Genomic DNA, 24,837 nt, shown 5'->3' with positions numbered 1-24,837 from the left:
GGAGTGCTCTGACCAGGTCCGTGCTGGGAGATCCATCCACTCAGAAGCTTGGTTGGGTATAGTTTTATTGGTCATGTCAGTGAGGGGCACAAATCAAACACCACCACCACCACCTGATCACTCTGCCAGCACATGTCTGAGAGGAGAGAAGTACCTTGGCTCCAGGAGAAGCTTGGTTCCAGGCTAGACATAGCAGGGACCCTGGGGGCAGCTGGGTCGCCAACTCTGGAGAAGTGTCCAGAGCTAAGTCCAGAGCAATAACATGCTAGTGTCCCAGCCCCACAGTGTCCCATGCCACAGCATCCTTGTTCCAACCCTAAGGCTGGGATACCTTTGGCCCTTTAACACACAGCCACCTCTTCCTCCAGGACTTGTTTTCACGTTGCTCGAAGTCCTTGCTTGGAGCACACCTTCATTAACGCCTCTCATTTCTACATCCTTGTTTTCAGCTGGCTCCAAATGAGAATGCGATAACCTAGGAAGAGCGAGATCAGTCTGACTCACCTACTATCAGTCTCTCAGAGCTTGGGGCTGGCCCGGGGAACCTAGAACTAGGCAAGGAAATACCAGGGAATTGGACAGCAGCCAGGCATTGCCGTGACCGAGACAAAGCAAGAGGGGTGGAGTGCCTAGGCTGAAGAGCCCACTGTCTCCTGATTATCTTCTTCACGGACTCCTCCCCTGGGGTGAATGGGGCAGGGCTAAGCTGGGGTTCACTTGCACTGAACCTTGGGGAGCAGGGTCAGGCTTGGCCAGTCTGAGATACAACCTACTTCACTCACCCATCACGGAGGCCAGCGTGTCCCCCATAGGATTGAACTCATTGAGCTGCAGAGACAAGGGTATAAGCATGAGGAGGGCCTGAAGGTATCAAGAGGGCATGCAAGGACTCATTTCTGATCATTTCTGGTCAATGAGGTAGGCTGAATTCCCTGCATCCTCCCATCGTTTGAGGGCCCAAACCTCACCGAACTGATACCAGAAGATTCTGGGTCATAGAGCTGATGCATCAACTTCCCTGAGCTTCCATCAAAGACATCAATTGTTCTTAATTCGTGGCGGGTGCCACTTTTGAAATTAGGATCTGGGTATCTGCCCACAACAATGAGGTTGTACCGAGGATGCCAGGCTGCCTAGGAGATGGAAAGGCTGGTCATGAGAGTAAATGCGGAACATGATCAAAAGGGACTTGAAAAGTATTCGTTGCCACTAACAATTGTTAATACAGTTGTCAACAATTTAATAATGGAGATAAGATCTACACAAATCTACAAGAATAGTTTCCAGTGGTGCATACATCTACCGCTGTAAATTTCAGATCCCCAGCCGGCCCTTGGGACACCTTCAGGCCTTGTCTCTCTTGCATGTGCTGAGGTCATACCAACTGATCAACTTTTTAACATCAGCCTGACCCACACATTAGCCAAAAAGGTGAGCCTACAACAAAGGAAAAAGTCTCTGGTGACCAAAACCAAATAGGGCCTACACAACCCCCCATCTCCTTCATCAACGTGCATGGCAAGAATTGCGTGGAAGGTGGCCCGTGGCTGAAAAGGGAAGGACACCTGTGTTTCCCAGATCACCCCACTGGAAACAGATGTGAACAGTTGTTGGAATGACAGATGGGACGGGACTTTCCTAAGAAACTTCTCAAGGAAGTTATGAAGGAGGAAAGATGGTAAGCAGGAAGGAAGAAGTAGTACATGCAAAGGTGTGGAAGTAAGTCCCAGGTCACACCTGGGAAGCTGTAAGTTGGCTTCACTGGATACGAAGTGAGAGATGGCAACAAATGAGCCCACAGGAGCACGTGAAGGACCTTGAGAGACATGGCTAAGAACTTGGATTTGATTTGAGGCATGTGGGGGCCATTCTAATACTAAATCACCGTTTCCTGAGCGCTTGCCAGGCAGTAGGTGTATGCTTTACATGTATTGATTCAGCCTCACAACAACCCTGCCAGATACCATTACTCCTCTCGTATACACATGGAACTGAAACCCAAAATGGAAGTAATTCGCCCAAGGTTCTAACCCAGAGGGGTCTGCCTGCCTGACGCTGGCGTGCCACACCACTGTGCTGCCCTGACCACAGTGCAGGGCTGGGGTTCTGCAAAGGAATATGAAACAGTAGAGGGGAGGACTGGCAGGGTTCAGACTGCTTAGGGACTTGGGCAGGAAGGAACCTCAGGACTGTAAGCCATGGGGAGTGCGGCTGGAGAAGCTGTTAACAAGAAGCCGGCTAAGGTTAGCTTGCGGATCAACCGTACACCCAGAGAACGAACAGAGGGTCAGGATCTCAGAAAATGCCCTCAGCGAGGAGACCAGGGCTGGGTTGAAAAAACTCAGGAAAACAGCTTATCAGAGAAACAAAACCCAGCAAAACGGGATCGCAGAAGTGGGACAAAAGAAGCAGAGAGGTCCAGGGGACAAGAGACTGCTTTGTGTCAGGGCAGGAAGAGATATGGAAGGAAAGGCCGCTTCTGTCCTCTCTCCACCTTGGGCAGGCCTCCTCTGTTCCCACCCACGGTCACAGTTCTTGACTCTGTCACTCACCTTAATGGGTGTCAGGTGCTGGAAGTGGCGGTGAGGGTGTGGGATCAGGTTTGGGGGGCGGTCCCACTGGGAGGCAGAGTAAACCCGGATCTCACTCTTCTGGTCAGTGGTCAGGAGGCGGACGCCATCGGGACTGAAATGAGCTGGCAAGTGAAAAGCCCCTGAGCTGAAGGCGCCACGGGTCCCCTGCTGTCCCAGCCTTCACAGGCCTTCTCTTGCAGGGACAGCCTCCCTCCCGCTGTTCTCCAGACAGGGGTGGAAGGCAGGAGGTGAATCTGGGCTGTGAGCAAAAATATTCTAGAGACTCCACAGCTGATGGGGGCAGCTAGAGTCAGAAAGGTTCCGAGACATCAGCTTGGCAGATACTGTCAGGGGTAAAGGTGTGACCTAGCGGCTTCTGAACTTGGACTGAAAGCCCTGGAAGGGGAGGGGCAGGCCAGTTCTATAGCAAGGAGGTCTATCCCACCTGAGTTGACAGGATGCCTGTGCGGCAGCGAGTAGAGAAAGCCCGATTTCCCCTTAACCTGGCGCAGGTCCCAGATTTTCACTGTTTGGTCTACAGAGGCTGTGACCAGACACCAATCAGAGCACGGGTTCAGGGCTACATGGGTCACTTTCTTTTTGTGCATTCTCAGATTCCAAAGCTGCAGAGGAAAGCTCGGTTCAGGTGGGGGCAGAGAACAGGGCTGGGGGGAAGGGAGGGGAAGGGAGGCCCCAGGCTCCGGAGAACACACCTCCTTGCCGTCCATGTTCAGCAGGACCACATGCCCCACGTTGTCTCCCGTGACCACCACTCGTCTTTCTGCAGACACATCCAGGCTGCAAAACCAGAAGCTGGAAGGAAAGACTGTGCTGTGAGGTTCTTGGGGACAGAGGCAAGGTCCATTCACCTGTTGTTGTAGGTCCATGGCTAACATATAGACACTCAATAAATATTTGTTGAATGAATGAATAAACTCTCTTGCCACGGGCTCCCAGGGAAGAATGCCTAGACTTGTCTACCACCCAGACAGACCCAGGATGGGGTGATGGGGCTCAAAAATTTGTCGGGCCTGGGGTCCTCAGCTAGTATGAGCCCCTGAAGCAGCCAGAAGTCAGGGCTATAAGGCAAGTCCTCAGGTTAGCTTGCCCCACGCAGCCCTGGGTTCTGAGGAAGACTCCTTTATGATTCTGTCTCTTTGCGCTCCACCTGTGGAGCCAAAGGACATGACAAACCAAACAGGGACTGCCCCGCTCTGTTCCTCAGAGCTGGCTGGAAAGGAACGTCTGCCCCCTTCTGAGCATTTAGGGGAAAAAAGCACACACAACCCAGAGACTTGAGGATGAAGGAGATGGGGAGGGAGGTGCTTCAGGGATCCCGATATCCAACCAGGAGAGCTGAAACCCTCAAGTCCTTGCTACACCGCCTTTTGTGTCCCCTATAAATACCCTCCAGAGGGAGAGTTTCTTGTGGAAGAGAAGCCTAGAGCTGGGTCTGTCCTCACCTGTTCTGATTGCACGCGTATTTCTTACCCCTGCGGGGCAGTCCAGGCCAGCATCCAGTGCTGGTCAGACCCTCACACCCTCAGTTCCTGCGGGAGCAGGGGCATGTCTCTGGCTTGAAATCAAAGCAACACGCACCTTATAGTTTCTACAACCACTTGCTCTTGGGGAGTCCAAAGTGCATTATGGACATGATTTTATCTATTTAAGCTTCCACCATGGAACTGGTCAGGCCATTACACCCCAGCGGATATAGGGAATGAAGTTTAAGTTCTCATCTCCTGCTCCATGCTTTAAGTGGCTAGCTAGGTCAAAGCCATGTTGACTTGTCCAGTGAGAATCAAGGTCTCATGGAATATAGGAATGAAGGACTTACAGGACAGCTGAAGCCCTTCCATTGCTGAGAAGAGCTGAGGCTCCAGAACTCCTCCCCAAATTACCCACCTGGACCAGAGTAAGAGCAGCTAAAGAAAGAGTCTGAGAAGGAGGCAGGAGGATGGAGAGTGGCTCACACCTTTCCTTACTTCCCTGTACCAGGTTTGGGTAAAAGAGGCGGGACCTGGATGCTCTCGCCAGAACTGCACCGAGAGCGTAGAAGCCCTTGCCCCTAGAAGTTAAACTACTCACTTGCAGGTGCCATAGTTGGTATAGACTTGGAGAATGTTGCCTTTAAAGTCTTGCAGCCTAGTCGTTCCCTCCATTGAGGAGATGAAAAACTGGTCGGTGTTGAGAGGGTTAAACTTCAGCCCAGTGATGCTCCCTCCAGCTCCGATCTAACACAGGAAGAAGAAAGCAGGTGAGTGACGGTGGCCCAGGAGGAGGACGAAGTCTAGTGCACACACTCTGCCCCCGAGGAGAACCAGCGGGCAGCACTCGGGCCCACGCCAGTTTACACGCCTAGACCCTATGGCGCTCTCCACTGTGCTCCTTACTTCTCCAAGTTTTAGTTTGAATTTTATTTTCCAAATTAACATACGGTAAATGTGGTTGTTTTGAGTATACAGTTCTATGAATTTTAACACGTGGATAGATATGAATAACCACCACCAAAATGCAGAACAGTTCCGGTATCCCCCAAAACTCCCTCGTGCTCTCCCATTGTAGTCAGACCTCCCCCGACCTCTGACTCCTGGCAACCACTGCTCTGTCCTCTGTTGCTATGGCTTTGCCTTTGAGAGACTGTCGTGTAAGCGATCACACAGCATGCAGCCTTTGGAGACCAGCTTCCTTCATTTCACTCCACACGATGCCCCTGTGACACATCCAAGTTGCTGTGTGCACCTCTAGCAGGTTCAGCCGTATTGCCGAGTACTCTAGGGGGTGGATGTACGATAGTTTATTGCACAGTGTGATCTTTTTAGGAGAGCTCTGTCTCCGAAGGGTGGCTGGGTTAGGAGGCCAGGAGACAGGTTCGAGCTCCTCCCTGTGCTTCCCAGACATCCCTGGCAATGATGGTGAAAACAGTCATGGTCACATCCATCGCTTACCCTTATTACCGTATAAGTGCTTATTATGCCTCAGGCACTGTTTTTAGAATCTGACATCCCCAAGAGCTCCTTCTCTGCTGCTTTCCTGTGTGGCTGCTATCTCAGCCTGACGCACCTCCACAAGGTCTCTCATACAATGTCCACTTCGCTTACTCAACATGCTAACTGGCAGGTTCTCCATGCCCTCTATAAACATTCTAACCAATGCCCAGGGTCTGACAAACCCTTGATGCTAGTAAGATAACCCTCTGCTCTCACCAGTTGAGTTCAGTGCCTACAAGGGTTAGCTGTGTTTGTTCTTAAGCCTATATATCCCAGTTTAACTTTTTATGATACGGTAATTATGTAATTCAATTAAATGTGTAATTTAATTACATATAATTTATTAAACATTTAATTAAATATTTAAACTGAACATTTAAACATTCAATTAAACATGTAACTTAATTAAACTGATGAAACACATACAAAAAGAAAGACCACTGTTACGCCACGAAAGCCATGTTGAATGCTTTGGAAAAATTAGAGTAAAAAATTGCTAAAATTACAGTTGTCAAATTAAACATGGGTGAAATACTTATAAACAATTAGGATGGGAAATAATAAAGCTTTTAAAAGAATCTGCAGCCCCGGCTGGCGTAGCTCAGTGGATTGAGCGCGGGCTGGGAACCAAAGTGTCCCAGGTTCGATTCCCAGCCAGGGTACATACCTGGGTTGCAGGCCATAACCCCCAGCAACCGCACATTGATGTTTCTCTCTCTCTCTCTCTGTGTCTCCCTCCCTTCCCTCTCTAAAAATAAATAATTAAAATCTTAAAAAAAAAAAGAATCTGCAATCGGGTTGCTTCAGGACTATCTTTAAGTTGTGTTTCCACTTTGGTGAAATGGAAACTGGACCATATATAGAACACATTATGTGTGCAGTGCATGAAACACCAGGTGCACCCTTATCAGTGGACCCTTACTCCAAGAAAAGGACAGGCCCCATGTCAAAGCACTAGTAGTGAACACACACATAAACATTTCAAGTTAAGCCCTGGCTGGTATGGCTCAGAGGATTGAGCACCGGCCTGCGAACCAAGGAGTTGCTGGTTGGATTCCCACTCAGGGCACATGCCTGGGTTGCAGCTTGGTCCCCAGTTGGGGGGTGTGCGAGAGGCAACCACACACTGATGTTTGTTTCCCTCTCTTTCTCCCTCTCTTCCTCTCTGTCTAAAAAGAAATACATGAAATCTTTTAAAAAATCATTTCAAGTTAAAATACATGAGTGTTCTCCTAGCAAGGGTCGACTGAGAGGTTATGACCAAATTTTGCACTGAAAGGGAGTAGCAAACCTGGCCAAAATATGGAAAAGAGATATATTTGAGACTTCCAACTCCAGTGGTGGTGGGTTAGTTTGTGTCAGGCCAGTCTTCGGCTGAGAACAACTAGAAAATGTATATAAAATATGTCTTTAAAGAATGAAAAATGGTGCAGACGCTTTGGAAAACAGTCTGGCAGTTTTAAAAAAAAAACTAAACATAGAGTTACCATAAGTCCCAGCAATTCTGCCCCTAGATACATGCCCAAGAGAAATGAATACGTATGTTCATGGAAAAGCTTGTACACAAATATTCATAACAGCATTATTTGTAATAAAGGCAAAAATCAATGATTCAAACATCCATCTCAAGAAGTAGTGAAACAGGAAACTAAAGCCAAAGAAAGTAGAAAGCAAAAGCATGAACTTTAAAAGGTAAGAGGACATCATAAACAATTTATGCCAATGAATTTGAAAATTTTGATGGAATGGGTAAAATTCCTAGAAAAATACAAACTTGCCAAAATGACAGAAGACAAAGGAGAAAACTGAATTTACAACTAAAAAATTTCTTGCAAAGTAAATTCTAGATCCTGGTGGCTTCACTGGTGAATCTACTAAATATTGAAGAAAAAATATCAACCTTGTTTTGAAATTTTATTTTCAAGCTATCTCTAACTCAGACAAGTTGCGGAGATAGCACAAATCATTATCTCTCTAGAACGATTTGCTGGCGAGTGGACAGCAGGAGGTCTCCCTCGTTTGCCAGCACGGCCCTGTGTGCCAGGCAGGGCAAAGCAGGTTCACCGTCGTTCGCATGTAGATGCACGAATAACAACACAAAAATAAACACTGTGTGTCACGTCCTCACAACTGTAAACCTACTTTTGCCCTACCCTGTATCTCTTACAAGAACATTCTCCTGCATAACCACAATAAAACCATCAAAACTTAGGGGTTATCTAAAGTGGTTCAAATTCATAGAAATGGAAAGAAGAATTGTGGTTGCCAAGGCTGGAGGGAAGGGGAAGTGGGGAAGTGTTATTAGATAGGTATACAATTTCAGTTTCACAAACTGAAGAAGTTCTAGAGATTTTTTGCATGATAATGTGAATACAGTAAACACTACTGAACTGGATACTTAAAAACAGTTCAGATGATAAGTTTTAGATTATGTGCTTTTACCAGTTTTATATTATTTTTTAAAGATTTTATTTATTTATTTTCAGAGAGGGAAGGGAGAGAGAAAGAGAGAGAGAGAGAGAAACATCAATGTGCAATTGCTGGGGGTCATGGCCTGCAACCCAGGCATGTGCCCTGACTGGGAATCGAACCTGTGACACTTTGGTTCGCAGCCCGCACTCAATCCACTGAGCTACGCCAGCCAGGGCGCTTTTACCAGTTTTAAAAAGAAGCAGTATTACTTGCTAGAGATACATTGTAATTGTAATTGTAAAAACAGAAAATAAAAAAAATGAAATGAAAAAAGGGATGTAAGCCAAAACAAATACACAAGAAACCAATTAGCTTGCCACATTATTGGAATAAAGGGGAAAAGTCATATCCTTCCTGATCTCGATAGATACAAAAAAAAGTTTTTGATGAAACTGAATTATCATTCATAATAAGAACTTTTGGCAAACTAGGAATAAAAGGGGAACTTAACAGATGATAGCTACTGGTGGGGGGAGAAGATTAGGGGGTGGGAGGGTTGAGCAAAAAAGAAAGAAGACTCATGGATGTGGGCAAGAGAGCAGTGACTGCTAGGGGGAAGGGTATATAGGGGGACTAAATGGTGATAAAAAATAATAAAGATAAAAAATAAAATAAAATAAAGATAAAGAATAAAAATAAAATAAAATAAAAAAATAAAATAAATCAAATAACTTAATATGACAAAGGATTTAAAAAAACGAATAAGTTTTAAAAATAAACAAGCTCCTAGGTATATGCCCAAAAGAACTGAAAATATTTTCAAACAAAAACTAGCAGAGGAACATTCATAGCCGTAGTAATAGTAATAGCAAAAGACGGAAACCCAAATGTCCCTCAACAGATGAATGGGTAAATCGAATGTGTATCCATATGATGGAACATTACTCAGCTGTAAAGAGTAAGGAAGTACTGATACTTGCTATAATATGAATGAATCTTGCAAACACTATGCTAAGTGAAGCCAGACCCCAAAGTACAAATATTGTATGACCCCACTGATATGAGGTACCTAGAATAATCAAATTCATAAAGTCAGAAAGCAGATTAGTGGGGCTGGGGGGAAGGGCAATAGTGAGTCATCATTTAAAGGGTACATAATGGCCCTGGCTGGTGTAGCTCAGTGGATTGAGTGACGGCCTGTGAACCAAAGGGTCACTGGTTCAATTCCCACTCAGGGCACATGCCTGGGTTGCAGGCCAGGTCCCCAGTTGGGGGTGCATGAGAGGCAACCACACACTGATGTTTCTCCCCCCTCTTTCTCTCTCCCTTCCCCTCTGTCTAAAAATAAATAAATAAAATCTTTTAAAAATATATAAATAAAGGGTACATAGTTTTATTTCAGGATGATGAAAAAAATTCTGGAGATGAACAGTGGTGATGATTGCACAACAATGTAAATATTCTCACTGCCACTGAACTGTATACTCAAAATTGTTAAATGATAAATTTTATGTTATGTATATTTTACCACAATAAAAAGTAGTAGAAATCATACTTAACGATAAAATATAAAAGCCTTCTATGATCAAGAGTAAGACAAAAATGTCTGTCACTGGCAACATTCAACAACATACTAGATATCTTTGTCAATGGAATAGGACAAAAAAAGTATAACGATAGTAAAGGAAGATATCAAACTCTCATTATTTGTAGATGACAGGATTGTGTAGAAAAAAATTTCAAACCTCAAACTATAAAAATCAATAACATGGATTTATGCTTCCAATCACAAATAGCACATTGCTGGCTGGTAGTCTAACAAAAATGTAATTGAAATTCCAGAAAAGAGGAGGAGGGGGAAATTATTTAAAGAAACAGTGGTCTAAAATTGTCCAAATTTGATGACAATTGTAAACTTGCAGATCTAAGAAGCCAATGAACTTCCAGCAGGAGAAACATAGAAAAAGACACCAAGAAAATCGCAATCATTTTTAAAGCAGCCAGAAGAAAAGGGGGGAAATCATGAAAAGAGAAACAGAAGAATGAGAGCAGACTTTTCGGATCACTATTTAAAGTACTAAAACAAGCCCTGGCTGGCATTGCTCAGTGGATTGAGCACAGGCTGCAAACCAAAGCATTGCAGTTTCGATTCCCAGTCAGGGCACATTCCTGGGTTGCAGGCCATGGCTTCCAGCAACTGCACATTGATGTTTCTCTCTCTTTCTCTTTCTCCCTCCCTTCCCTCTCTAAAAATAAATAAAAATAAAAATCTTAAAAAAAAAGTACTAAAACAAAGCAAAACCTATAAACCTAGAATTCTATACCCAGCAAAAATATATTCTCCCCCCACCACCCCAAAAAGAAAGACTTTTAAAGATAAACAGAAGGAAAAAATGCATTACAAACCAATCTGCAACATAAGAAATGTTAAAGGAAAATATTACCAAAAAGCCACCTGGGTCATACAAAGAAACAAAAAGCACTGGAAATGGCAAATATATGGATTTTTACTAAGTTTTTCCCCTAGGTTTGTTTTTTAAAAAATCTTTAAAAGATATCTACCCCACAGCCCAGCCATTCCACAGCTAGGTATTTACTTAAGAAAAAGAAAAACATTTATCCACACAAAAATTTGTACATGAATGTTCAGAGCAGCTTTTTTTGCAACAGTCAAAAACTGGAAAAAGTCCAAATGTCCCTCAGCAGGTAAATGAATAAATAAATTGTGGTGTATCAATATTCTGAAACACTACTCAGAAAGAAAAAAAAACTACTGACACACACAAAAATATAGATGAATCTCAAATAATTATCCTAAGTGAAAGAAGCCGGAAAGAAGAGTATATATTGTAGGATGCCATTTATATAAAAGACTAGAAAATGCAAATTAATCAAAAGGGATAGGAAGCAGATCAATGGTTCTCGGGGACAGAGAGGCAGGAAGAGAGAGAGACGATACACGGGCATTAGAGAACTTTAGGGGTGATGGGTATGCTCACGATTTTAATTTGATAGTTTCATGGTTGTGTAGATGTCAAAACTCATCAAACTGTATACTTTAAATATTTGTAGTTTATTATATGTGAATTATATCTCAATAAAGATTTAACAAAAAGTGAAAAGACAATTCACTATATGAAGCAAAAATAATAATGTATTGTAAGGTTGTAACTTATCTAAATATAAAATGTAGGACAAGGAGAGAAGGGAGAAAATGGAAGGAAACATACAGTTGTAAGATTCTTTAATATATGTAAGTGGTATAATATTATTTGAAGGTTCTCTCTGATAAGTTAAAGCTGTATATTGTAAGCCCAGGAGCAACCACTAAATGAGAGAAAAGAAAAGCAAAGAGAAGTATAACAAAGTACAGTCATCCAAGGGTGGAGATAAAATGGAATCATAAGAAGTAGTCAACTTTTGGTTTGAAAAACAAAGGAAAGAAAATGAGATACAGATGGGACAAACAGAAAGAAATACCAAGATGATAGATTTAAACCTAATATTATTTATAATTATATTAAATGGAAAAGGTCAAATGCTCCAATTAAGCACCAGAAATTATCAAGTTGGATTTTTCAAAATGCTGTCTACAGGAAGCCCATTTTATATACAAATACACAAATAGGTTACAAATAAAAGGATAAAAAAAGATATTATCACACAAACATTAACTAGAAGAAAGCTGGAGCGGCTATATTATTATCAAAGACTTCAGAAAAATAAATATTACCAGGGATAAAGGAAGACATCTCACACTGACAAAGGGGCCAGTTAATCGAAAGGACAGAATTTTGAATGTGTAAGCACCTAAAATAGAGTTTCCAATGTTTGAAGCAAAAACTAAAGAAAAACAGATTTACAGTTTTACAGTTGGAGATTCCAATATTCCTCTCTCGATAACTGCTGAAAGACAGAAAATCAATAAGGATATAAAACCTTTGAACAACACTATCAACCAACTTAATCTAATTGACATTTTGAGAACAATCCACCCAACAGCAGGAACAGCAGAATACATGTTCTCTTTATTTTATTTTTTAATTATTTATTTTATTTTATTGATTTTAGAGAGGAAGGGAGAAACATCAATTTGTTGTTCCACTTATTTATACTTTTATTGGTTGATTCTTCTATGTACCCTGACTGGGGATCGAACCTGCAACCTTGGTGTATCAAGATGATGCTCTAACCAACTGAGCTACCCGGCCAGGGCTATATATTCTTTTTAAATGCACATGAAACATTCACTAATATAGTCCATGTGCTGGGCCATAAAATAAGTTGAAAATGTAAAAGAACTGGAATCATATAAAATATTTTCTGTTCATAACAGAATAGAACTAGAAATAGAGGGGTATTTCAACAGTCCTCAAATATTTGGAAATTAAACAACACTTCAGAATAGCCTATAAGTCAAAGGAGAAATCATAAAGAATCTGGAAATTATTTGAACTGAGTGAAAACAAAAATACAACAAAATCTGTGAGATACAGTTTTAGAAATACTTAGAGGGAAATTTATAGCATTAAATGGTTATATTAGAAGAAAAGCTGCCCTGGCTGGTGTGGCTCAGTGGATTGAGCGCTGGCCTACAGACCAAGGGGTCACTGGTTCAATTCCCCGTCAGGGCCCACATGCCTGGGTTGCAGGCCAGGTCTTCAGTAGGCGGCACGTGAAAGGCAATCACACATTGATGTTTCCCTCCCTTCCTCCCTCCCTTCCCCTGTCTCTGAAAATAAATAAGTAAAAAATCTTAAAAAAAAAAAAAGAACATGATGGGGGACATCACTACAGATCATACTGACTTTACAAGGATAATAAGGGAATACTGTGAACAACTTTATGCCAAATTCAGTAACTTAGATAAAACAGACAAATTACTTAAAAGACAAACCACCTCGCTCATTCAAGAAGAAACAGATAACTTACATTGCCCTCTATTTATTAAAGACATTGACTATATAGTTAAAACCCTTCCAACAAAGAAAATTGCAGCCCCAGATGGCTTAGCTAGTGAATCCTACAAAAAATTTAAGGAATAGTACCAATTCTACACAAATTATTCCAGAAAATACAAGAGGAGGGAACAATCCCTAACTTTCTTCATGAGGTCTGCCTTACCCTGATACCAAAACAAGGGCATTTAATTAAAAAGGAAATTATAGGGTATTTTCAAATGGTCATCATCTCATGTAAGGTGATATGACAAGTAATACAGAAATATTCTAGGATGGAATATTTATCCAACAATCTAAGTAGAAATATGAGTGTGTGTAACAGTGTATACACACACAGAAAGATGTACAAAGTGGGAATTTCATGTAATATTTACTTTATATTTTCCTCTGTATTGTCTGGACTTCTGATGATGAACATGAATCATTCTATAATGAGAATAAAGTTTATCTCCATTTTGAAAATGCAATACATGTTCCCTTGCCAAGGGTCTGAAGGATATAAAGATCAAAGCCAAGGTCAAATGACGAAAGAAGTCACAAAATGAGACACCGCTGCTCCCCTAGTCACTGGTCTCAAACCAACTCTCTGCTGTCAGTATCTGGGGGTAAAGACAGACCGTTCTCCAGACCACCACACACTTCTTCCATACCAGCCTAGTTCCCTGCTATTGGCAAAGTTCAAATGCCCAGACCAATCCACAATGGTGGGAGGAAGCTTCACGTAAATGACATGATACTAAAGGGTGATGTTAACCAAAAGCCTCGGCCTGGCACAAGTTCAAAGCAGCTCTTCCCCTGGGACACCTTTAGGCTGTGTCTTAGTTTTCTCTATTCCCTGCACTCCTGGAGCAACATAAATCTCCTCCTGCCTGAGCTCCGGTTCTGACGTCAATGTAAAGCTTCCCTTCCTCGTCCTGTCTCACCAGCTGGGCAGGGAGACCGCTGAGCTCCGTCCATAGCGCTCTGCTGGCGGCTGCCTTTCTTCTGGCTTCAGGCCCTTGTTTTCTTCAACATCCATCTCACACCTCGAACCCTAATTTCCCAAGCCTGCCCAACCTGGCCATTTCCGACGGGCAGTTCTCCTAACTGTCATCCTGGGTTTGTCCTCGACCTCTTGTGTTTCTAAACCAGAGATGGAAAAGCAGTGCACTGAAGCAGAATCCAGTTCACAGATGTGTTTTATTTAGCTACACAGAGTGTTTAATTTCATTTAGGTCCTGGCATGAAAAACCAGGATATTTTAGATTGAACCCCTTGAGTACTGTTGGTAGGAATATAAAGTGGTGCTGTCACAATGCTCCATTTTAACAGCATGGCAGTTCCTCAAAAAAATTAAAAACAGAGTGACCAGATGATCCAGCAATTTCACTTCTGGGTACGCACCCAAAAGAACTGAAAGCAGGGACTCAGATATTTGCACAAACACATTCATAGCTGCATTATTCACAATCGCCGAAAGGTGGGAGCAACCCGAGTATCCACTGACAGATGAATGCATGAGCAAAACGAGGTAAAAACGTACAGTCGAGTATTGTCGAGCCTTAGAAAGGAGGGAAATTGTTGATGTGTACTACAACGGGGACGAACCCGCAGAAAGCTAAGTTCTAAGTTGCTAAGTTGAATAAGCCAGTTGCAAAGGGATAAACACTGTGTGATTCCACTTATGGGAGATAGTTAGAGCAGTCAGAATCATAGGCGGAAAGTAAAACGGTGGTTGCCCAGGGCTGGGGGACGGAGGAGTGGGGAGTTAGTGTTCAATGGGTATGGAGTTCCAGATTTGCAAGACGAACACATCTGCAGACTGGTTACAAAAGAAAGTGAATGTACTGAATGCCACTGAACCTACCACCTCACATCATCCTTTTATCTGCTTGGCTTCTTTAGTCCTGTGAGTCTGTGGGTTTTGCTCTAAACCCAGAGCAGCACCTTCTGCAGTACAGCCCTCCGATGTCAGCCTCCAGCTAGGCGAGCTAAGGGTCTTCTCTTTGGTGGGAGGGCCAACACCTTCACCTCTCAGCAACTGATGATAAACACCAGCACGACTGAGAAGACCATCCTAAAAAGCCCTACGCCACACCTTGTCCCAAACACACTCTGCCTTTCCTCCTTTCACCTCCATTTGCGTAAACGGTATTCTTCCTCGCTCCTCACCCATCCATGAAGCCTTCTCTACAGATTCTAATCCGAGAGAGGCTCTTCCTTCTCTCACGTGCTGTGGCATGCGGTGTCTGAACTGCGAGTTATGGCGTACGCTACACGCCATCCACCCAGTCACAGTCCAAGCCCCTCATTCACTCAACAAATACAAAGCAGCCACCCCGGGCAAACATCACTCTAGGCACCGGGGACAAAGTGGAGTGCCAGAAAGACACGGTCCCTGCTGTTGTGGAGCTTACTTTCCGGGGGGGGCAAAGGAAGTAAGTAAGTCGAACATTTCAGATATTAATACACATTGTGGGGAAAAGGTGAAGCAGGGAGACAGGGAGGGACCGTGTGGGGTGGAGGCTACTTTGCAGACAGAGCGGTCACTGGGAGCCCTTTGAAGAAGTAGATTGAGCTGAAATCTGAAAAATAAGAGGGAACAGACCATGAGGAGACCGTGGGAAAGGGTACTGCAGCCAATGGGTACAGCAAGTTCAAGGAGCTATTTTCAGGAATAGAAATAGCAAGTGTGGCTAAAGCATAGGAAGTGAGGAAATACAGCAGCACTAGGGCACAAGACAAGAGTTGTGAAGAGGCTTAGATCCTAGGTGATGACTTACTAGTGGGTGACAATGGTTTATACTGTCTAATATTTTCAGGGCAGGCACTCAATAAAGGTTTGAGCATCACCACCGTTTGCTTGTTTGAAAATACCCACAGCTACTTTTGATCCTAGTCATCTCCTTTCGGCTGGTTGACTTTTCACTCCTTCCATGCTTCTTCAGCACGGTTATCTGGCTCAGGGACTGCTCACCCCTTTGATGAAGGTAGGTTTGTCCTTTATGCCAAAGTTCCAGAGCATGATATCTCCCCCTTTGGAGCCCACAGCTAGGGTGCTGGGGTTAGTTGGGTGCCATGCCATGGAAGTGGCCCTCCTGTCAAAGGGGGCAGCCTTTTGGAATATCCGGTAGGAAGCCAGAGAGTTCAAAAAGGACTGCTGGAGATCCTGACAGAGAGAGAAAATGATGACGTTGAATTAAAACCCAAGTCCCAGGTGAGTTGCCACTCTCTGCCTGCTCCACAGATGAGCCCTAGGGCCCAGTCCTCCCACCAAAGAAAAACTAGCTGCCTGTCTCTGCACATGAAAATATTTGCAATATACATGAAATCATCTTGAAAAGCAAGAGGGCAGAGCACATTCCAGCTGGGACCTTTACAGCCTAAGACTTCTACCTGGCTGAGTGCCCAGTGGACCAGACCCCAAGGTGGCCAGTGATCTGACCACTCTGAAAACCCGGTGAACCAACTCGGCATCTAATTTGGGGGCATCCAGTTGTGAAAAAAGCACCATGCAAACTCTTAAGCACTTTGGCCAGGACATGCCTCACCTGCTGCAGTGATGTCCAGGTGGTTCTGCCCAGCTTATGGTGATGGAGGGCCCTGATGATGCTCCTGCAGTGTGGAGGGACCTGCAGGCTAGCCAGCCCCTCCCGAGAGCAGCCGGATTCAGACCTTCTGCTAGAACCTGCCGAGTAGAACAGATGCATATTTTCTTCTCCAATTTCACTCAAGGAGGGGTTTTCTGCTGAAATCCCAGAAAGCCTTGCTGTTTCATGCGGCAGAGCCCATCTCTCCCATCACTTCCTAAGGCCCTTCCATGGTCTGCTCAGTCTCATCGAGCACAAGAAATAAACAGTGAGCAGGGATGCTGTCCCTGCCCCCACCCCCCAAATAGGAATTCTGGAGTGAAACTAAATATGCTTTTGCAGGGTTCCTCAGCGCTGAGCCGAAGAAACGCACAAGAATGAAGTGTATGCAGAACTCTTGTCAATTTGGATTGGAAAACTTGTGATAAGGTTGGGTGACAATTTTAAAATCACACATAATGCACAGTAAAAAAAAAGTGTCTAGCATAGAAATGACTGTTTGGGGGAAGAAGTATCTAAGTCCTACATTAACATAATGTAGAGGGGACAGTTGTTGGCCCCAAGCCCAATCTGTTCTCCTGAAAACTGGCAGAACCAGAGCATCTCACGTGGCTCCAAATAGACGAGGCTCCTTTGGGGGAGGTTGACCCACTTAGACTCGGAATGCAGCCACTCTGGGTTACCACAGTGTATTTGAGGATCTGATCTCTAGGAATCCAGACTCTTGGAAACCAGTTCTTTCTTCTGGGGGTGGAAGGGCGACCTAAACACACACACTTCATCGACCACCCCTTTCCAGTCTTTTGAGTTCTCCTTACAGCCCTAGGTTCGATCCCCATTAAACTTTGGAGAAACGTGTTTTCTCAGGAAAGAAGGACAGTGAGGGCGCTCACGACGGAAACTGAGAACCTGCAGCTACACACACACCACCAGACGGGGTGGGCTTATTTTAAGCAGTCCCCGGCGTGTGACAATCTGGTACAAACAAGGAATGTGAAGTCTGTCGTGTCTTATGTAATGGAACTCATCTGCCTCCTCCTGCCACCGGAAGGAGGTGAAGCCCAAATTCTATGGCATCAGGGGACCTGCAGACAAAATGCACAGCCTGAGGCATCTGAAACTTTGGACAGCCTCAGGAATTAGGAAGCACCCATCCCCCGCTCCAGCCTCCTGCGTGAGAACCCCTAATGACGGAATTATTAAAGCAGCAGGCGTAGGCAGTACCGGGGCCCTTCACACAGAGCTTCTTGGCCTCGTGCTCCAGCTCCCCCGGGCTTCTGCTCCTCTTGCTCCTGGGGTGCAAAGCCACCTCAGAGGTCTTCCGGGTTTCTGGGCGTTTCTTGGGAGCCATCGCGTCCTCCGTGCAAAGAGGTACTGTACCGTAAACCGAGATTATGGAGGGAAGATAGGGAAGCCTCTGGGGAGAAAAAGGGCGGGGATCAGGGAACAGCTCCAACTTCCCGCCAAACAAGCCAACTTCCCGCCAAACAGGCTCCCGGCTTCCAGACTAGTTTCTAGTTCCTGCTCCGCCCCTCTCTGAGAGGCCCCGCCTCTCCGGGTAAGGCCCGGGCGCGCGCGGGGAGATGGGAAGTGTGTAAGCGGAGATCTTGGACTCCCTAGAGAAATGGGATGTGGCCTGCCCTACGTGCTGGCTCTGATCTGGCCCAGTCCGCCGACTTGCCAGAAATAAAGATGGCCGCCAGTGCTAGGTCACCCAACTCGAAGCCTCTTCAGACGCGACGCTGCCAGGCCTCTGCGGGTCGGAAGACCATATACCAATCAAAGAGTCGGCTCCGCCTTCTCTGTCTTTTAATTGGTGTTCACGCCCGCTTGGGCTTTGGCATTGGCTGATCCGTACGTGAGTAAGGTGGCTTGGTAGATAGCTAGACACTTCCGTGCGGTAGAGACCAGCTTTTCCCGCCCGCAAATTTTGCGGTCCGTGCCGAGTATTCTTACCCCTCCAGCTCAGTAGAATCTCAGCTTCTCTGAAAAGTGGTTGAAATTCGCCACTTTCCCCGAACCTACTGAGTGTCCGCCTGGGGCAATGAGGCGCTGGGGGGCCTGCGGGCCAACCCGGCTTAGAGTTCTTATACCCTGACTTCAGCCAAACGCCAGTACTGTGAGCCTCCGAAGTGAGGCTCGCTGTTCCACGGGCCCGAGAGGAGGCAGTTCGGACGCACCCCACTTTCTGTGATGAGCTAGGCTGGAGCTATGGTTAGTCGGGGACTGCTGGGCCTTTTGTCCTCCCGCCTCACGCCCACCTCCCGCTAAGTTTTGGTAGGGTGAGAGGAGACAAAAATACCTTAACTGGTCGAGCCTGCACTCAAAGACAGGGAGGGACGAAAGACATCTCAAAATATTATTCTTGGAAACAAATGAATGCTCCAGAGGAAAAATTCAAAAGTGTTCTTTTGATGGAAAGATCAGCTCAGAGTGTTATAAATGGCAACCACCAAGGGGACAAGCTGGTGGCGTCTCCCCTGCTGGTTTCTAGCTGTGTTTTCAGAGCTGTGGTAGAAAAGCAAGCTGTCCCTCTTTAACCAGACCAGCCATCAGTTTCACCTCAGTGGGAGGCTCATGTCTGGGAGATCCTGAAATATAAGATATGACTGGGCCCCTGGTTTACAACCTCTGAGAAGGAAAAAGGAAAAACAAACTGGCGAAACGAGTCAAACAATTCAGAATAGAACATGGGTACTGAATTGTGGCACGCCAACTGAGACTTTTCAGATGCAATCAGGAAAGGAAGGAGAAAGAAGCATTTGGGAAAGTCTCACAGGGAAATCAGAATTTCACAGAGTTGGCTGGGGGAGGGAGAAGAGCATCCCAGGTGGAGAAACAGCTTAATAAAAGTTAGGAATGGGTGTGGGTTACAAGGAAGAGAAAAGCAGTCCCTGGCATCTGGGAGCTGGCCTGGTACCATCAGGCAGGCCTTGGTGTTCTGTGCAAATGAACAATTTCACAAAACCAGACAAGGACACTTTGTGACCATGGTAGATCAACACAAAAACATGTTCACTCATGTCTGAACACAGGCAATACTGTGAACATTGGTCAAACCACAGAAAACGGCCAAACATCTCTGTCTTATTTTGGGCAATAGGAATGACCGCAGCTTCTTTGACAATCACAGCTTTAGCTTTGCTTCATTCCCCCTGCCCTACTGATAGGATTAATTGATACACAATCATAGAATTACCCCCATTTCCTGACAGCTTCCAATCCAGAACAAAGCCTCAACCCTGGCTGGTGTGGCTCAGTGGATTGAGTGCCAGCCTGTGAACCAAAGGGTCGCCGGTTCGATTCCCAGTCAGGGCACGTGCTTGGGTTGCAGGCCAGGTCCCCAGTAGGGCACATGTGAGAGGTAACCACACATTGATGTTTCTCCCCCTCTCTTTCTCCCTCCCTTTCCCTCTCTCTAAAAGTCAATAAATAAAATCTTTTTTAAAAAGCCCCACTTCTTTGAATGCTTGCTTATCCAAATCATCCAACACAAGCCAATCCTATAAATTCTAACACCTTAAAGAGATGTCCCACCATTCCCCATGGTATGCTTCCTCTGTTGCAATGAGCAGTAAACCCTAAGTTCAACTTTGTGCAGGAGTGTCCCTGATGGTGCCTGGCTTGGGAGCACTGACATTTATGAGTAGATTAGGCGACAGCCTGAAGAAGAAGAGGAGAAAACTGATCACACTGAGAATCTGTGCAGAGTAAGAAAGTCCAAATGAAGGGGGTGGTTGAATGGCAGGCAGAGGAACTCAAAGTTCATTCATTCTACTGACATTTATCATAAACCTATTCTGTTCTGGCACTATTTCAAAAAGAACACTGAAATGGAAAATACCCTTTGCCCCCATTGAGTATGTCTTTTAATAGACAAGTAAATCTATGACTGCTTTTTTTTTCTTAAAGATTTTATTTATTTATTTTTAGAGAGAGGAGAAGGGAAGGAGAAAGAGAGGGAGAGAAACCCTGGAGAGAGAAACATCAATCTGCTTCCTCTCGAGCCCCGACCAGGACCAAACTCCCGACTGAAGCAGGTACCCTGACCAAAAATCAAAACTACGACCTTTTGCTTTGCAGAACAACGCCCAACCAACTAAATCTCCAACTTTTAAGGGCAAATGGCACCAGATATTGTCCCTTGGCCCTTGAGTTTTGACTAAGAAAGAATTCAGAGCCAAGCAAAAGTTTATTTAGAAAGTCACAGATTTAGGAGAAGTGAGCCATTTAAGAAGTGAGCCAGCTAGGCTGTGTGGGCTCAGGAAACAAGTCATGGAGGCAAAAGAAGAGCCCTTGGAGCTTAGGAGAAATAAAGGCAAAGAACACTCGTCTAGGGGAAGCAGAGAAGGAAAGGGTTGGGTAATGCTCCAGAGAGAGCGCTCTGGGGAAAGAAGGGGGTGGGGAAATGTAAGGGCTGCTCAGAGAGCTAGAGCCCTTTGTCTTGAGAGTTTTATCTGCTTTCCAAAGGTGGGGATTTCAGGAGTGGTCTCAGGAGGATCTCAATGGAAAATTCATCAGCTTTCCAGGTGTGTCCTCCACTGATCGGTTGGCACCAGGGCCAGGGCAGGGGATCATTGATGTCAGCCAGGGCATCACCTGGCCTTACTGCTTTTCTGGGCCTGGAGCTGAAAGACAGCTGGAGCCTAGATGTTATCTCTGGTGTGACCAGAACCCTGTCTCCTGGTGATCAGACCCCAGGCTTTGTTCTTAAGGTTATTTGATGTGAGTCAGAACCTCATTGTCCTGAGGGCTTCACGCTGAAGGGAGTGGTTGTACAAGGGCTCTGATGGGAGCCTAAGAGGCTATTTCTCAGCCCCCTAGTTCCTGCTCTAAGGGGGATCTACTGCATAACTAGCAACATGCCAGGAGAGGAAAGGTCACCCTGGGGGCGAGGTCCCACCTGAGCACCTGGGGCCTTCTGCCCTGGTGACCTTCCATAGCTGGCCTGTCAGTCCTGCTCTGCTCATGCCTGTCCCACTGCTACTACATCTCACAACTGCCTGCGAGTGTCATAAGATTAGTGGAAGAGGGAGCTTTGGGTTCTGGCGGGATGGAGGGTGGGGGCCCGAGGAAAAGGACACTCTAACTCAGCTTGGAGTGGGATAAAGAAGGGACAGTGTCAAGGAAGTCTCTCCAGAGAAGGTGACACTTAAATTGAATCTTGAGAGACTGCTGGGGAACAGAGGGGAGTATGGAATGGAAAGGCAGGGAGGCAATAGCCACGATGGATTCATGAGCAAAGAAAATGCCCGCTTAATGCCAACTCTCCAGGAGTCTGCTTTGAGGACTGGGGGGTTTTCCCTGGTGGGTCACACAAACTACACGTGGCCAGCGGCAACCTGCCTCACCTGCCAGGAAGGCACTTTATGTCAGGTTGTGCTTTGGGGCATCCTTACCCTGGGTTTTGCTTTGTTTTGCAGCAAAATAACTGCCCGGGGAGATGATGTCATCCAGATCCATCCGATGAACCCTTAGGTGCAGGGTGGATAAAAGCATTTAATACATTTTTTTGATGCTGCTAATCTGATAATGAGGCTGCGGGCGCAACGTTGTTCTGCTTTTGTGCCCTTAAGAGGCCACGCCATGCAGCCCCGTTGATAGAGATTCTGGTCCTCCCTGTGACACTGCCTTTGACACACGGCTTCACAAGGCAGCTCGTCCGAAAGTTGCTGGTGACAGCAAATCACGGTCTCGTGGTTGCACTGGGAGCTGGGCAGACCATGAGCAGGGCCCTAAATGATGCCAGTTTCTTTGATTTGCAAAACAATACGTGGCTTAGGTGTTTTCTGGAACCAATAACAACACAGTGGTGAGAGCATTGTCCTTAGACTATGTGATCCTGGGTTCACCATTTCACATTTCTGCACCTGAGTTTCCTCATCAGAAAATCAAGCGGAAGGACTAGGGGGTCTCGAATCCCTCCCAGCTGCAACGAACTGCGGTCCTGTGACTGGCCGTTAAAGCGGCGGAAACCAGTGACTGCTCTGAACTCAGGCCTCCCTGTGGGAAATTTCCATCCGGCAGGAATCGTTTTTCCTGGTGCGGGCTGATACACGACTCTGTTCTAATCAAGCTGTCTGTGGACCCAAATGCTCTGCTGGGTCTGCAGAACCGCCGGTCCTCCACACAGACGGTGCGTGCAGGCTCCCTGCCCACAGTGACTGCATCCAGTGGTGTGCAGTCCTGGAGGACTCTGCAGAGCGTGCAGGGAACCACAGTGGAAATTCCCCCTCTAGGACTGGACACAGACCCAGCACAGCATTCGGAGTCCTTGCTGCTTGGCATCTCCGAGACATATTTCAACGCCCAGAGGTAAATGAATTTGTAATAATGCTAAGTGGGGGCATGGCTCCCGCCCTCTGGGGATAGCATTTATTTTCAAAACTACAACTTTGGGCAGCTTTGGAAGTGTCAGACAGCTGTGTAAACACCAGAAAACCCACCTTTGGTCTTTCCTTTGGGGGACGAGGCACCATCCCCACACTAAATCAACATCCCGCCCCGAAACACCGCAGGTACCGGGTGCCAGGAAACTTCTCCAGGCAGCCAGGTTTTCAGGGCCATTGCCAGGGTGCTGAAATAATATATGCGAAAGTGCTGTGCAAACTGTAAAGTGTTCTACAAATAGCAGTTGTTATACAATCTCCCGGTGGGACGTTGTCTGCTGATGAGGGCCGCCGGTAGAGGCGGTGAAGAAGCTCTTCGCTGTCCTCGGGCCTTCTCACCCGGGGGCCGCCACGTCACGGAAAGAGCGGGGACCCGAGAATCAGGAACCAGGGGTCTGCGCCCTGGCGGTGCCTTCTACTCGCTCTTCGGACGCCAGAGGTCTGTTCCAGGGCTGCGCACCTCCCAAGGGGCAGAAATGAAAATGGTTCTCTCTGTGCGACAGCCAAGCCCGGTGCTTATGAGTCACATGCTGGTGGGACCGGGAGAACGACATTCGCATTCCTTCACATTCCCCTCTTCCCACTCCCCTCTCCGCTGCCCTGCTTGGCTCCTGTCCCTGCTGTGACAGGTTAACTCCAAGAGCCGGTGACAAAAAAAAAACTCGCCCAAGGAACCCCAGCTGAGTTTGTCCCTGTGGAGGAAGGCAGTGAGCCGCCTGGGTAACTGTGGTTTTTACTGGGGAAGCAAATGATCTTGGTATAACTCGACATGCACACGCCCCAACACTCGAAACTCCGAGTGGGCACCCTCCCAGGCACATTTACTGTGCATTATGCTTTGTGCTCAACTGTCCCTGCATCATCCGGCCCTGGAATCTGAGAGTTTTGTTATAATTACAGGCAGTCCAGAAGTCTAAGATGCATTCGTGTTGGCAGCATTGAGGCTGCTGGTCCGTTCTGCAAAGAGACACCTTTGTGAAACTGGGTGAAGAGAAACTCTGAAAGTCAGCCTGCTTTTCAAGTTCAAGAAGAATTTTATGCCCTGGCTGGATAGGTCAGTCGGTTAGGGTGTCCTCTGGATACGCCAAGGTTGTGGGTTTGATCACCAGTCAGGGCACAGGCAAGAATCACCCAGTGAGTGCATGGGTAAGTGGGACCACTAACCGATCTCTCTCTCTTGTTCTCTTTCTAAAAACCAACACATGAAATGTATAAAAGCATTTCACTAGATTTCCAAGGTTTAACAGCTGGAGCCCTCTCTAGCCCAGTGGGGTGGGTTGGATGGTAGTCCCTGAAAAGATATACCCACGCCCTGACCTCCAGAACCTCTGACTATCTAGAAAAGGGATCTTTGCAGATGCAGTGAAGGATTTTAAGATGGGGAGCTCATCCTGGATTACCCAAGTCGGGCCCTAAATCCAGCAGGCAGCCAGTGTCCTTACAAGAGGGAGGCAGAAGGAGGTGAGACACAGTCACAGAGAGACTCACAGGGAAGATGACATGGAGACAGAGGCAGAGACTGGAGTGACAGTGGCAACAAGCCAAGGGATACCAATGATTGCCAGACTGCCAGGAGCCACCAGAAGCTAGAAGGGCAAGAAAAGACTCTCCCCCAGAGCTGGGGGAGGGGGTAGGGCCCTGCCAACACTTTGATTTGGGATTTCTGTCCTCCAGAACCGCGAGAGAAGGGATTTCTGTTGCTTTAAGCCACCCAGTGAGCGGTGAGTTATTCCAACAGCCCTAGGCAGCTAATCAACCCACCTCTGCCGCGGGTGCTCAGCATCGCCAGGTGGGAAGATCTCTCAGTGGTGTTGGGGTCAGAGGGCCCTCACATTCCCACTTCCTGGTTGTGTTTTTGAGCCGATCCTAGCACCTCTCTGAGTCCCTTGCCTCCTTAGGAAGAATAGGCCCTACTGGGCTCAGGTGGTGGAGAGCTGAGTGAA

At 46.2% G+C, this 24,837-nt stretch overlaps 1 protein-coding gene across 2 annotated transcripts; it reads right to left on the bottom strand.

Annotated features, from left to right (window-relative positions):
* Nucleotides 1-43: 43 nt before the first annotated feature.
* DDB2 (damage specific DNA binding protein 2) lies at nt 44-18,027 on the bottom strand. 2 transcript variants are annotated; one of them, XR_006784194.1, is made up of 11 exons: nt 17,730-18,027; nt 16,467-16,603; nt 15,893-16,084; nt 4,662-4,807; nt 3,287-3,386; nt 3,019-3,196; nt 2,553-2,695; nt 969-1,133; nt 783-828; nt 332-475; nt 44-225 (listed from the first exon to the last, which is right to left on the bottom strand). XR_006784194.1 is itself a non-coding variant. In XM_045825722.1 (10 exons), exons 1-10 carry the CDS (start codon nt 17,854-17,856, stop codon nt 432-434), a joined length of 1,278 nt encoding a protein of 425 aa, XP_045681678.1. In that variant the 5' UTR covers nt 17,857-18,027; the 3' UTR covers nt 44-431. The 2 variants fall into 2 exon arrangements, 1 of the variants encoding a protein (XP_045681678.1); XM_045825722.1 differs by having other exon boundaries at nt 44-475.
* Between the last annotated feature and the right edge of the window lie 6,810 nt (nt 18,028-24,837).

This window comes from Phyllostomus hastatus, unplaced genomic scaffold, assembly GCF_019186645.2.
Source record: "Phyllostomus hastatus isolate PE091 unplaced genomic scaffold, TTU_PhHast_1.1 phas_scaffold_585, whole genome shotgun sequence".
Lineage (NCBI taxonomy): Eukaryota > Metazoa > Chordata > Mammalia > Chiroptera > Phyllostomidae > Phyllostomus > Phyllostomus hastatus.
Note: the sequence above shows the minus strand (reverse complement) of the source record. Positions and strands in the feature narration are given on the sequence as shown.

Excerpts from the sequence above, each read along its gene's own strand:
- DDB2 (XM_045825722.1), bottom strand. The coding sequence starts at position 17,856 with ATGGCTCCCAAGAAACGCCCAGAAACCCGGAAGACCTCTGAGGTGGCT. Across the intron at positions 16,085-16,466 it reads CCTGGACATCACTGCAGCAG|GATCTCCAGCAGTCCTTTTT; the intron begins GTGAGGCATGTC and ends TCTCTCTGTCAG. Across the intron at positions 2,696-3,018 it reads CAGGCATCCTGTCAACTCAG|CTCATTTCAGTCCCGATGGC; the intron begins GTGGGATAGACC and ends TTCACTTGCCAG.